The 14,399-nt window shown below is 44.7% G+C and overlaps 1 protein-coding gene and 1 long non-coding RNA gene across 5 annotated transcripts in view; one reads left to right on the top strand and one right to left on the bottom strand.

Annotated features, from left to right (window-relative positions):
• LOC125145664 overlaps nucleotides 1-14,399 on the top strand; it is a 33,398-nt gene that overhangs the window by 1,052 nt on the left and 17,947 nt on the right. The gene's annotated exons all lie outside the window — the stretch shown is intronic.
• The window catches only part of znf609a (zinc finger protein 609a), a 97,677-nt gene continuing 84,823 nt past the window's right edge, over nucleotides 1,546-14,399 (bottom strand). For 3 of the 4 annotated variants that reach the window (XM_027140947.2, XM_047819328.1, XM_047819327.1), the window contains 6 exons: nucleotides 10,507-10,594; nucleotides 7,143-9,471; nucleotides 6,522-6,972; nucleotides 6,064-6,399; nucleotides 5,461-5,515; nucleotides 1,546-5,249 (listed from right to left, as the gene is read on the bottom strand). In XM_027140947.2, the coding sequence (XP_026996748.2) occupies nucleotides 5,240-5,249; nucleotides 5,461-5,515; nucleotides 6,064-6,399; nucleotides 6,522-6,972; nucleotides 7,143-9,471; nucleotides 10,507-10,594 (3,269 nt within the window). In that variant the 3' untranslated portion in view covers nucleotides 1,546-5,239. Of the gene's footprint in view, nucleotides 5,250-5,451; nucleotides 5,516-6,063; nucleotides 6,400-6,521; nucleotides 6,973-7,142; nucleotides 9,472-10,506; nucleotides 10,595-14,399 lie in introns of all 4 variants that reach the window. The other variant, XM_047819329.1, reaches the window with a different exon arrangement.

Below are 14,399 nucleotides of genomic sequence, written 5' to 3'. Positions count from 1 at the left end.
TAAATCATCATAACTGAATTCAGAGCTCTGATTGGTCAATCGACTCATCCGTCCACCGACACCACCACAGGACATCCTTCAATCCCAAACTGCAAGAGTCACTTTTCTTGTGCACTACAAAGGGTACAACATAATGGATCTGAATAGATTATGGATACCTAGTACATAGAATCATCTCTTACACCGTGTCATGTATAGCGTAGAACATCGGATAAGCCTCAGCATTAACTTAACACATGCTCCTTGTATTATTATTATTGGATTTCAATAGTGTAACATTTCAATTTAGATGATTTAACATCCAAGATTTTAAAAATGACCACCGATTTACGTTTAATAAGAGAACTTTCTTGTATTAGCGAAATACAGCGGAGGCCCGTGATCAGCTCGCACGGTTGTGTTACCAAATATTAGATCCTTATGAACGAACACTTGAAGCATCTCAGAGAGCAGAAATGGGCTTGATATCAACATTTACTTAAAAGAGAACTTAACATTTCTGTGAAAATATTGTCCCGAGTAGGTTAGATTTAAAAAAAAAAGTATTATACTTATGTACTATAAAACTACAAATCCTTAAAGATCTCTACTTTCATACGAGGCATTAATCTCAAAATTCAACGCTGAACAACCAAAACAGGTGGAAATCGAATTTGTTTTGGCATCGTGGTAAAGAATTAGTGTAAAATTAAAGCCGATCATAGTACATCGGTAGTCTTTGAGACGATAAGTCTTTTAAAGACAGAGTTTAAAGGTATATTACAGACATCGGATGTCTTAGGAAACCGATACATACTGAAGACGCCATCGATGTACCCGTGAGGATTAAGGTGCAGTGTTTATAGAATAGTGGTGTGGAAGAAAGCCACGTGAGGAACGTGAGCCGGACAGAACGCGGCTCAGACCGTCCAGCAGCGCAGGAAGTTCTCTGTCTAACATCTCAACATACCGTATGTCCGATTCAACACACGTCCTTAAATCGTCAAACACCACAGAAAAATGTGCCTGATCCTAAAACCTTCTCTTTGTCATGAGATGCTGAACATAGATTTAGTCTCTAATGTCTGAGCGTAAAAGCTTCTCAAGCAAAGGCGGAGTAATCGGTTAGAAAAGGCCGTATCAGGACATTAACTATCTGCCAGACTGCACAAAGTCTAATTAGAAAATTAATACAGCTTCCTGTGTGCAGCTGTTGTGCATCATTTCCTGAGATAAATACGGCACTCGAAAGGGGATGAATCAAATTGTTAAAAGCCCGAAAGCACTGAAACAAGGCAGAAGCGCAGACACGCAAGCGCCACATCCGACGGCGGAGACGGACTTCATCCAGAGTTTATAGCTTGTTGAAATCATTTTTTAACCAACCTGAAAACACGTAACCCGTAAATGAGGCCTTATAATAAACTTTAAACATTTCTTCAGATCACGTTCCTGTTACTATGATATGGTGAAGACATAGAAGTTCATTCAATTAAAAAAAAACAAAAAAAAAAAACGACAAACCTTTTTCCAGGACATTCATATGTGAAAATATGACCATGTCGATGGTGTTTATCACATTTTATTGTATTAATATTGACCATTTACATTCCGTTAAAACATTTACTTTGCTTTTAAATGTATTTACAACTTCATAACACTCAGTATGTACATTTACATTTATTCAGTCGCCTTTTTTTTTTTTTTTTTTAATCTCAAATGAGAGAGAGAGAGAAAATACAGTCCAGGTCTCTAGCTGAGCAGGTGAGGGTTAACGGGCACAGCGGTGAGTGAGCTTAGAAAAGTGGAAGAAGACGATGATGCTCCAAAAATAACTGAACTAAAATCGAATAAAGTACAGATGAGGCAGAGCTACAGGAGTGATTGTCTCATAAAAAGATTTATTTTCTGCCTAAATGTACAAAGGCAAGTTAGAATATTGTATAAAAAAAAGACATGTGGCAATGTACACTTTACATACGACAATCCCAGGAAAAAAGAGCGAGGGACAGAAGGAAGAGAAAGAATGATGAAGAGACAGAGGAATAGGGACAGACAGGATTACAAGAGAAATGCATCCAAACACAGAAAATGAACAAAAGCTGTAAACATCTTTTCTTTCAAGTACCAATAACTGAGAAATGGAGGGGGTTACCATGGGAACGATAATCCGCAGGGACCAAATATACCAGGACGTTAAAACGGGGAGCGGAGGATCGTCCTCACGTCGAGGACCGCACGGGACCGGGCGTAGTAGCACCTTATGAGACAAATGTGAACATCTGCGAAAGCTTTGAAACGAAAACCGACTGACTCGACTCACTCAGGTTCGACAAGTACTGAAATCGCCTCAGAAATAACTTATCACAAGCGCTTTTTCACCAGACAGCACGTTAACTGGTTATATGATCAAAGATAAAACAGTTACTACTACTTATGTAAAATCTGTCCCCATTTTCCCCAAGGATGCTTCTTTTGTGTAAATTAGTACGGTTTGGATTTGGGTATGAAGAAAAACAATCATACCTCAGCTTAAAAAAGAAAGAAAGAAAAGAAAAAGAAAAAAAAAACGAGTGTTTAGGGTGAAAATGTGTTCAAATAGTCTGTGAGATCTGTTCAGGGACCTGACAGAAAACCTGCAGGTCTGTTAGTGTTTAACCCGGGACCGAGTGATCGTGTGTAGGTCGGACGATTCGGTCAGTCAGGCGATTATACTCGTGATATTTCCACCTTCTGTGTTTAGTGTTGAATAATAAACCTCCTACTGAATCAATGGCTTTTTCAGAAATACAAAAAAAAACCCTCGTGTGAATATTATGGAAGCGGATAAATGTCATACAGGGAAGTAAAGGGAGCTGGTTTTACCCTCGAAACTTATCAGCGGTCAACATTTAAATTCCTCACTCATCTTTCCTGTTTAGTCATAAATCATACGTTTTAAGGGGAAATAACTTACCGACACGTTAAGATGTTAAGGGATCGACCGCACGGCCCCTGACAGCACAGGTAAAAACGGCACGAGGGCAAATTTGGCCCGGAGCCCGAAAACATCTGAGAAAACTAACCTGTATTAATTAATTAATTTATTTATTGTACGTTAGCACAAATCCGGACAAAGTCTTTTAATAAATCTCACCACAGTTGCTGGCATTCATATATTACGTAAACAACCGTGGACAACTAAAAGTGAACACTGAAGTTGTGACATGCTTAGCAAACATGGGATCGCGAAAAAGAAGAAGAAGAAAAGAAAAAAAAAACGGGTAGAAGGAGAGGGGCAAGCTGAAAATTTTATATATATAACACTTCAATTATAAAGCCGTTACACCAGCTACATATTCATATCGACAATAGTAGAAAAAAATGCTAACAGACCAAAAAAAAAAAAAAAAGTAGGAAAATCCAATAGCATCCAACAAACTCTTTAAAATAATTCCTCTGTACAATATATACAGAAAGCACATCTTGAGTGCATGTGTGAGAGAGAGGGGGAGGGAGGGGGGGGGGTTGGTAGCGACAGGAAGCGAGGCAAACGTGTACGGCTCGCCGCCTTCGCGGTGTAGGGTGATATTTTTTCTAGTGCTATGCTACACCACGGAGATACACGTGACCGAGTGGGAAGGAAGGAGATGGACCTGGGGGCTTCTCCGGGGGGGAAATAACCCGTCTCCGAACACGGGAGGGGGGGGAAAGCACATGTACTCCACTGTCAGGTATACAGTAACTCTGCACATCGGCGTATCCGGTACCGATCCGACTACGGACCTCACATAGTGGGTCTAGTGCTCCCTGTTTAGTCACAGCACACAGACGTGAACATCCAGCACCAGACGACTTCTTTTAGCTCTCGGCGCGTGTCCGAAGGGCCCCCCACCACCCACCCACCCCCAGGTAAGACACTCTGGTCATGCAGTTTGACGCGAGACTCTCAAGCAGCAGCATCGTGAACAACAGAGACGCTTTACAACCAGGCCATGTGGGATCGGAAAAAAACCGTCTGGTCAAATCCCATGTCACACGAGCACGTGTGACCTCGTCACAGAAAGACCGGCTCGGTTAGAAAAGCCTGGCCATGGAGAAGAATAAGAGTATGAATGCCTTCCTCCTAGCAGGGCTGCTCAGAGGTGCTGGTTGTGCTGCCACAAAGGAAGGAAGGCACTACCTCCAGGTACAGGCTCCTAGTGGGAAAAGCAGTCTAGTGGCCCCCCCACTCCCCCTCCTTTACATACGGAGTCCTTTGCAGCATGTTTGAGCACCTTATCTAAAGCAGCCAAAGGTCAGTAGTCCCAAACTGTTGATTTAAATACAGAGCAGGTGCACTGGAGTACTGTGGAGCCCTAGGGGGTAAAAAAACATTTGCTACTACTCGCAGCCAGTCTAGCGTCGGAGCAAACGGGCAAACATTTCTTCATCTCCTTAAAAGAAATATGTGATCGACACTGGCCGATTTAGAAGAGAGTGGTGTTGTAAAATGTCTTAACAAAAGTACAAAAGGCTCATTTCTATGAACTCCCGTTAGCTGACATAAAACTTCCCCCTAACAGGATGTAACTGTATTATATCCCCTGAATCTAAACCGGATGAAAGAGGTGAGCATCGATTGCTTGCATAGAGTCCAGCCGGTGTTTGTTTGTGTCTGGACAGGAAACGAGAGAAGAGACGATCGAGAGAGGACAACGATCGTTCTCTTTCTCCCTCTTAAAAAAAAGAATGCAGAAAATGCAAAAGAAAAGGAATATCCGTCGATCCGCGTGTCCTTGGGGCACTCGAGTAACAGTTCCGTCAAGTTTTTTGAATCTTCAAGACCCAGACTAGTAAACAAAGCAAAGTAGTCACATGGTATTTCCATACTGTCCGTTTCCTGCTCCTTCTGTCCCCCGTCTTCCTCAAATGTACAGTTTTTTTTAAGAGCTACCACATCGTGACTCTGTGCAGAAGGCACCGTGTCTCATCCTTCATAAGAACCTCATTAGTGTGACAGAAGGGACGTGCGACCAAGCTCTTCCAAATGGCCATAGGCAACCCCCACTTATCCATCTCCATTGATTGGGGGTGGGGGGTGGGGTGGGGGGTATCCAGGAACAAACAAACAAAAAGAAAAAGAAAATAATAATAATTCAGGAACACCATTGAACTGATGTCATAAAGTCCAAAGTCTTTCCTCATGTGATCTCTTCACATGGCTGCAGGGAAGCTTGAGGTTCACAAGTCACCCTCTTGGAGGTGGTGGAGCAAAATTCAGGAGACAGTACCGACGTTGTCAAGTGTGCCTACAAGTAATACAAGAAAAAGAGAATTACAGCCAGTCCTATTAGAGCCAGCAATAAAATAAACAACAAAAAAAGCTCTTAAACGGTTCTGATATCTTTTACTCCAGTAGAGGGCAACACAGACTGCACACTACAACCATTACTCGTTGTAGGACACGCATACGTGCTGTAAACTGCTAAAGCACCCAACAGAATATCTTACCATTCTCACCTCCGTGCGGGGGGGTACAGTGAAGGTCCAGAGGCTTGCTGACTCGCAACAATGGCTGAAGATGAGACACATGCATGAAAAAAGGAGCACATTTGTCAGGATTCATATCAACTTGACACATAAATCACACTAAAAGTAGCTAGTACGTCATCCGCGACATGTTCTAAAGACCCGTTAAACTTTCTATACTGACCTGCAAATGTCTCACTGTGGTGTCACAAAGAAACGTGACGGAACGACAGAACACCACCCAGCAATTTCGCTGCTTGTCAAGAAATCCCCATTCTATGAATATGCAAATTAGAAATACTCTAATCCCTACAGCTGTTTGTGCTGTTTGCATAGCCGACATTTGCATATCGTCACTTTAGCAAAGGATGTAAATACGAACTTCGACGAGATCTTCAGCTTCCCACATTTCTCGTAACATGCGCTAACCTTTGTACGCGACCATAAGGATTTATTCGTGCAAAACATTAGTGACGTTTCAAAAGCCTGTTGTTTTGTGTTGGAGTGATTTTCTAAACCGATTGTGAACTTCTCTTTTCTACTAAGCAGACAGAAGAGCAAACCTGTACACAAGCAAATTCTGTACTCACTCACCGGGGGCATAAGACAAATCATACTGTCCAGAGATAAGAGAATAACTCAGGTGGTGATGGGAAGGCATTATTCTCTGCGAGGGAGAGGATCGTGGTCGGTCACCTTCACGCTCTCTTTCGCCACCACTTCGCTCTCGGTCGTGAGACGCTTTGTCACCCACTGTGGGCGATTTGCTTTTGTACTGATTTGCATGCTGATGCAGAATATCCAAGGCTTTGGAATCCGGAGCCGATTTGCCGGTAACTGTCGGACTGGCACGAGCCTTATCACCTTCGTCGCCTGGTGAGATCTTGGTGCTGTACGGTGAGAATGAGTAACCTGCTGGCAGGTAAGACCCTGTAAAGTACATGCACCGTTAACGCCGGACAGAACGAAGAGCCTGAAGATTATGAAGGTTAAACATTTAAATAAGAATATATTTCAATAAAAGAAGACCCATCGATCCACTAGTATCTTACCTGGGTAGTTCTGCATCATGACAGACGGCATCCCTCTGTATCCTGGGTGACCCGTGTCATAGCCCTGGCCGTAGGGGTATCCGTGCATGTATGGCATATAAGACTGGTGCTGAGGCAAAGCTGAAGAGAACTGCATATGGGCTCTGGGGTCTTTACTGATCCCTCTATGCTCCTCAGAGGCTGTTGAGGTTCGTGGCTCAAGCCCATCCTTGCCATCATCTTTAGGAGTATCTTTGGGACGAGATCTCTCCTCTTTACTTTTCCTGTCTCTCTCTCGATCTCTATCCCTGTCTCGATCTCTTTCGCGATCTCGTTCTCGTTCCCGCTCTCGTTCTCGTTCTCGCTCTCGTTCTCGCTCTCGCTCTTCCTTCCACCTCTCCTCGTCTAGCTGTTTCTGTGTTTCGGCGTACTTGTTGGGATAAACATACGGCCATAATCGGGAATCAGGCTCCTGGAAGGAAAAAAGGTACTTTAGAATTTCTTTACAAGAAAACACTGTTAACATTGTGCTATTTTACCATCGAATCGGAAATGTCAGTATCCGCCACAGTATATTGACGTATATTATTTGTATTTGACTATAAAAAAAAAAACTAACGAAAACCACAAAATTTCCCTAACCTGTCTGTACATGTACATGGCCTGTTCCATAGCTGATGGCCTTCCAGAGTCAATACTGAGTTTCTGGTCCTCTTTTCCATGGTGTCCACCATCAGTCATTTTCATCTTTAGCCCTTCTGGTGGCTGTGCTGGTGGCTTCCCATCTTCCGCCTTTGGGATGATGACGGATTTGGCTGTCTCCGAGGTCAGCTCTTTGGGCTTGCTCTGGGGCGAGGGCTTACCGAGGTCAGAGATGCTTGGTGCTTTAGACAAAGTCGGAGGAACTGATGGTTTTTGTTTCCACTCCTCTGACTTCACAGAAACATCCCTGTCCTTCTGAACGGCCTCAGGTTTCTTCTCTCCCACTCTATGTTGCTCGGCAGCCTGCCTCTGCCGTTCCTCACACTGCTGCCTGTAGGCTGGATTAGTATTCATCAAATGATTATGATAAGCCTGGTCAGGTGAATAACCATAGGCATAGGTGTACTGGTTATAGTAGAGAGGCTGCATATACATATTAGAGCGCTGCTGGATAACAGATGGCTGTTGCTGCTGCTGGCTAGACGTGCTGATGTCTGCCTTGCGATCTTCAGGCTGCTCTAATTTGCCTTTTTCTTCCACTATGTCACTCTCTTCTTCTTTTTTTACCTTCACAGGGCTATCCTGCAAATGTACACCAGTATTTGAGACCCCTGGGCTGGGGTTTGGATTGGCGTAGTTAGGCGAGTAGTAGGTCTCGTAGTTGGGATAGTAGGGAGACTCTTTGTTTGGAGGCTGCGAGGCAAAAAGAGCCTTTTTAGCACTTTCTCTGGGTGCCTGATCCTCGGACTTTACCCTCACACCTTCTACTTTGCCCTCCCCATCTTCACCAGCATCTGAAATGTCAGAGTAAGCTGGGCTGTTGGTTTTCACTGAGGAGTTATCTGCCCCATTTTGAGTGACTACATGGAGTGGGGTGAGAGGTTGAGGCATACCGCCACTATCTATCCGACTGGCTACGCCGATTGATGGACTGGGAGCGTTATCAGTGAAGCTATAGATTTTATCAGCTTCAGCCTTGATACTGGCCAAGCGACTCTGGTGGGGATCCGTTGAACCGTTGAGAAGACAATCACTCTTACTGCCTGGGTCTGAGGATTCGGAGTAAGGACTTTTTCCTTCCTCTGACTTCCCACCCTTTCCGAGGGCTTTGGGACTGTCACCATCCTTTGCACCTTCTTTCTTTTTCTTGTCTTTCTTCTTTTTGTCCTTGGAACCACTTAAAGCCGGGTTCATGGAAGGGTCTCCGCTTACTACAGGCTTAGGCTGGATGGCTTTCAGCTGTGGGCTTTTGGGAACCGACTGTACCACAGTGCTCATGCTCATAGACGAACTAGAGTTGGGCGCGGGGAAGCCTGACGCTGGCAAGCCATAGAGCTGTTGTGGTGGTATGGATGGTACAATTGGTCTTGCAGACTTGACAGACTTCTGAGAGAGCTTATCTGCTTTGGAACCAGACTTCTTAGCCTTGTCTAAACTTTTCTTGTCATCGATGCCATCGTTGCTAGCCTCATCTGTCAGACATGGGCCATCATCACAGCCATCTAAATGCACTCCAGAATCGTGGTCAGCCTCAGCCTTCTTTTTGCTGGACTGTTTGGAGGCGTACTTGCCCGACGAAGGCGATGGGCTCTGAGCATCAAAACCTCTGCCTTTAGGGGTAACCGATCGAGCCGGAGAGACGCAGCCTTTCTGCGAAATAGAGGCTCCATTGCAGCTGCCTGGTTCCGGATGCAACGTAGAATCCTCCCCGTATTCACTGTCCCCATCCATTTCCAGTTTGATATCATCATCATTGTGGGCACGCGCCTGGTGGTACTTCAGGCCATTTATGTGCTTGTATTTCTTGTTGCAGTTGGGATGAGGGCAGTCAATAAGCACTGGAGAGGGGCAACTGCGATCTAGTGAAGGGGGCAGTGGCTCTGCTTTGATAACGGGAATGGGAAGGACCGAATGAGGCATTCCACTGTTTGAGCAGGTGCGCATACGCTTGTTACCTTTTGTGTCCTCTGAGCTAGAATTTGGCTCCATGTCTGAAGCAGGCTTGCTCTTGCGCTTGTTTAGAGACGATGGGCTGGCCTTGATGTCCTCCGTATTACTATTGGGTGGCGTACGGCGCTCTGAAGAGTTTTGACTGCCCCGCCTTCCTTTGTTGTTGTTAGACGCCGCCCGTGTCTTGCTGCTATTGCTCCCCTTGTTGTCAGATGAGTTGCTATTCTCATTAACCGGAGTGTTGCTGTTGGGTCTCATTCTTTTCCCCCTGCCTCGGCCATTTTTTATCTCCATATCGCTGGTGGGTGATTCACAAAATCTGTGAGAACAAGAAGAGAAAAAATGATTAGCTTGGAGGAAATGTCACTTGGACAACGGAGCCAGCAAGAATCGGTATAATTGACACATCAGACCAACTGAACACAGCAGACCTGCTGGAAGGAAGGCGCTTTAGAGTCTGCTAAATTCTCATGTACCATACAGGACACTAACAGTACTAGGGATACACTCGGTGGAACAGCCTCTTCTCTGAATCATCTCCATTTTGTGTCAGGAAGTGCCACTTTGGCAGCCTCAGGAGAGATGGGCAGAGATTTTTTTTAGCCTCTTGTTATCCCTGATCTCGACAGCAGTGCTTGTTCTGACGGATGGCTTGCTGCAGCACACTGCTATAGGATTAGGCTGGAGTGACCTGTCCACCGATTAGATGTGTGATGATAATCCTCTAATAGACAGGGCATGGGCTTGGGCTTGGGCAAAGAGCTCATTCAAATAGCATGCCTCATTCTTTTTTTGGTGGCTCAGAGAAACAAACAAACGAGCGAGAGAAAACCCAGAAATAGAGTTAAAAAAATCAAAATTGTGTTATGATAAGTTTTTTGGTAAATGCAGTGAGAATCATAGTCTGAGGAATAACTTCATGAAAACTTTGAGATGCTCTTACACCCTGCTGCTATGAACCTGAAAAGTAGGTCAAACTTAAATGTGCAAAGCACTTGGACTCGACAACGGCAGGATCAAACGGTGAAATCTTAACATGGTGAAAGCTTCAGCTTTTGATGCTTTGGATCAATGAAGAGGAGAAAGAAAAGAAAAGAAAAGAAAAATCAATTCCACCCCGATGTTGCATTCCAAAAGCACATAGTTCTGAGACAACAAGCACTGACAGAATGCTGAAAGGACAGTCTACCACATGCTGGTATTGCTCGCTCGCTCTCTTTCAGCCGATTAGTACACACCGATCTGTAGTAACGTGTTAAATATATACCTGATAAACGATCTGTTTAAACTGTAACTGGTGTTATATGACGTATGCATCACGGTAGGTGATGTTTTTGTCATGCATTTTAGTTACCGTGGAGGAGCCCAGTCGTGCCTGGTGCAGTCCAGAAGAGTGCCCACGTAGGTTTTATTCCTCCAGGTGACGTTCACAACCAACATACCTGCAACACAAACACACAAAAAAAGGACATTAAAAATCACAATGCAAGAAAACCTTTAAAACCCGGTCGAGGCCTTCGGTACGAGCTCCTCCGTCGCACTCTTTTGTAAAAGCCTATTATTCCGAGAAAAAGATTCTCTCGTGCAAATTTGCGACGTTAAAATGTCTGCCACGTTATTTTGTATTCAGGATGTGCACACGATTGTCTCAGTATGAGAAGCACATACTCCACTCAGGTCCATTTCTCATTTAGCACTGAGCAGCTACCCAGAATACACTAGCAGGAAAAAAGCAACCAGCCATTAGTATGCTAGCAAGAGTGGGAGTGAGAGAGAGAGAGAGAGAACACTGGTGGGTAAATGTCCTTCACCTGACATTGCTGCAGCTCAGAAAAAGCCTGATTTTTTGCATTAGGCAGGAAACACCTGAAGCATGTAAAAGAGTTCTCCGTGTTCTCGAGTGCCTGAGCACAAATAGTCTCTCCGGTGATTTGTACATCGTACCGTTCACACCGGTGTTTGCACACAGGATGAGTGACTGCGAAAAGTCTTGGAGAAAAGAATAAGAATTTACAAATGGTAAAAAAAAAAATAAAAAAAATAGAAAGAGAAAACTGGATGTGCAAGTCATGTTTACCCCCTGCATACTTAACACAAGGGGGCAGCAGCCATCACCGTTACGTTACGTGTCAATTTCCAAACATCGGGTCCTATCGCTCGTCATTATTTCATTCCTGACACGAACGGAACCTAAGGAAAAAAATCTGTGCATTTTAAAAGACCTTGCTACAACCTCAAATTTCCTCCTTGTTGCTTGTCAGTGATTTATATTATATAAGTAGCAATGCATGCTTGAGATAACTGCTTTAACTGCTCAAGCAGCAAGGTGCACCATAAAAAGGCACAAACAGGCTGCTTTTGAACAGCTTATCTAAAGTGTGCCAGCAAACAGAATCGCTTTGCTCTCACAAGCATCGGACCAATTCATCCCCTGTTTGGCTCAGCCTTTCATACCATGTTTCCTTGACAACCAGAAATGTCTGAGAGCCATTCCAATGAACCTCATTCCATTTCGGCGAAAACGAGTGGGTAAATTGAACAGAACGCTCGAATCACGCATGCGAAAGAGGAAGCCGTTGTTAATCTGACTGCGTGAAGCGGACACGTACAGAGAGAACGCATTACATCTGCAAACAATTAGCATGACATCAGATGTTGCTGGAACAGTAACTGTTAGTACTGAAATAATACACGGGACCACCAACCAGGCAAGGTGCAAGGGTGGGGGGGTTGGGGGGATGAAGCAGCCTGCCAATTCCGTGTCATTTCCGAAAGCTCGGTGGTATTTACAGTTGGACACGAGTCATGAGCTGAAACTTCATGGCTCATAAAGGAAGTCAAAGTCTGAGCCAAGGCATTTTAGAGTTTTTAGGACTAAAGTCCATTTCAAAGCCCATTAAAAGCCACTCAAACTGTTCCAAAAGAATCCAGTACCATAAAGACAGGGAAAAGACTGTAGACCGTGTTCCAGAAAAAACATGGACTGCTGCATTGATGTATGGTCCGAGTGTCTGATTGTGAGGACAGGGGCATTAGTTAGCATTAACCATTGAGCAACAAATTTCCCTTAACTAGCTTTCACAGACCATGACCTCGGTGTCAGCCGAACCCTTAGGGGTAGTAACCAGAATCCGAGTCGTCTGCTTTGACATGACATTTGCACTACGGAGCAGAAGTGCTGCATCCTGCAGCAGACTAATTCATAAGTCAAGAGGGAGCACAACAGGCCTCTCAGCTTTCCTGCCAGAAAACACCACCCTCCGCTCTCACACACACACACACACACACACACGCACGCACACACACACGCACACACACACGCACACACACACGCACACACACACACGCACGCACGCACGCACGCACGCACGCACGCACGCACGCACGCACGCACGCACGCACGCACGCACGCACGCACGCACGCACGCACGCACGCACGCACGCACGCACGCACGCACGCACGCACGCACGCACGCACGCACGCACGCACACACACACACACACACACACACACACACACACACACACACACACACACACACACACACACACACACACACACACACACACACACACACACACACACTCATCCATGCAGAGAAGAGCTGAAGCTTTGCTATTGTGCTGCAGTGCTGTTAAATCACTTTCCCCTTAGCTTTGATTTCCACAGTGAATAGTGCCGAATCTCGACATGATCAAACCAGCTGTGCCCTTGTGGCTGTTTTGTTCTTTTTTTTTTTAATACACACACACACACACATATATATATATATATATATATACTCAAGCCACAGTTTCTATCACAAAGAAAATAAGATCCTAATGCATAATACAGGAAATCCATAAGGGTCCCTTCCACCACAATAAACCATGCTCTCTCTTGTCTTAATGCATTTTCTGGCCGTCAGCGCTAACCGGTCCGTCGAATCCGTTTCCGTACAGGCTTAGACACATTAGGAGTGTTTTCTTCATGGAGGTGATGGTGGTGACAACAAGGTGGGGATCGGGGGCGTTGGCTGCTGGCAGCGTGCAAGATAGTGAGATATAAACCTAAGCTTGCTTCCATCTGCTCAGGAGGCAGGCTTGTACTCTGCTCAAAAATTGCCCCATCATTAACAAAGCTTCCTTTCCCCCCCCTGGGGTGTAAAAGAAAATGTTACACATTTCCAATAGTCTTTGGAACCTTTTAAAACTTAAAGCCATCTGTAAGTGAGCCGCGAGGGCTATTTAGAATAAAAACAGAAATAGAAACTAATACACTATACCCACTATTAAAAATCGGCGGTTTCGCTGCTGGTTCTGACTTCGGTTTCATTACATAACACGACCGATCAGCTGTACAGTATTCGTGTGAACGTCACAAATCACGTGACGGAAAAAAATAAGCATTTCCCAAAACGACTAAATTTATGAATCTCAGCCTCATATCAATCAGCAAAGCTGTTTTTTTTTTTAATGAAAAGGGCTAACACTAACACACTTGCTTAGTAAACCCCAGAGCAGCTCATTGTGCGAGTGTCGGCTGTTTTTCATGCTTGCGGTGTGGGACTCTCCACGGCTGTTTTGCATACCTCTATGCAGCCTGGCTGCCAAGAACAGCAAATTGGTGCAGCAGACAAGCCCGGACGTAGACAAAGCTTAGGCACAGGGCTCAGAGAAGAACTAACCAGCACACAGCATTTGGCAGCAAGCTTTTCTCATCTCCCTTCCTTCAAAAGGACACGGAGCGTTGCTTCTAACAAAGTGCTTTATGTATTCTCATTAAACAAAGTCAAAGGCCTTTTTTTTTTTTTTTAAAGTCACATATTCTGTAATTCTACTGTTACTTTAATTATTGATAAAGCTTTAAAGAGGAAAAAAAGGAGTTCTGATGTTAACTAAATGCCTGTTGTTAAGCCCTCTTGAAACCAGTCTGGTCACACTTGTCACTACAGTGACTCACGCTGGAAAATACAAGAATCCAATGGTACACTGGCGTATTAGACCAGTCGTCTCAGAGCCCTAATATTCCACCCACTGCCCTTGCACCTCTGAGTAACAAAGCGGGCCACCTCGATCGCCATGGGGCCTTTAGTTCATCTTTCCCCTGAACCCCATCAAAGAATACCTTAATGGCAACAAAGGCCTGACAACTGACGAGCACCATAGAAAACAGGGGCAGGTGCCTCCCTCCCCTGCCCCGGTCACCAGTTCAATTTTCACCACTGAAGAGCTGCATTAATGGGCAAGCATACGCTCTTTAATCTT

This window comes from Tachysurus fulvidraco, chromosome 10, assembly GCF_022655615.1.
Source record: "Tachysurus fulvidraco isolate hzauxx_2018 chromosome 10, HZAU_PFXX_2.0, whole genome shotgun sequence".
Taxonomy (NCBI): domain Eukaryota; kingdom Metazoa; phylum Chordata; class Actinopteri; order Siluriformes; family Bagridae; genus Tachysurus; species Tachysurus fulvidraco.
Note: the sequence above shows the minus strand (reverse complement) of the source record. Positions and strands in the feature narration are given on the sequence as shown.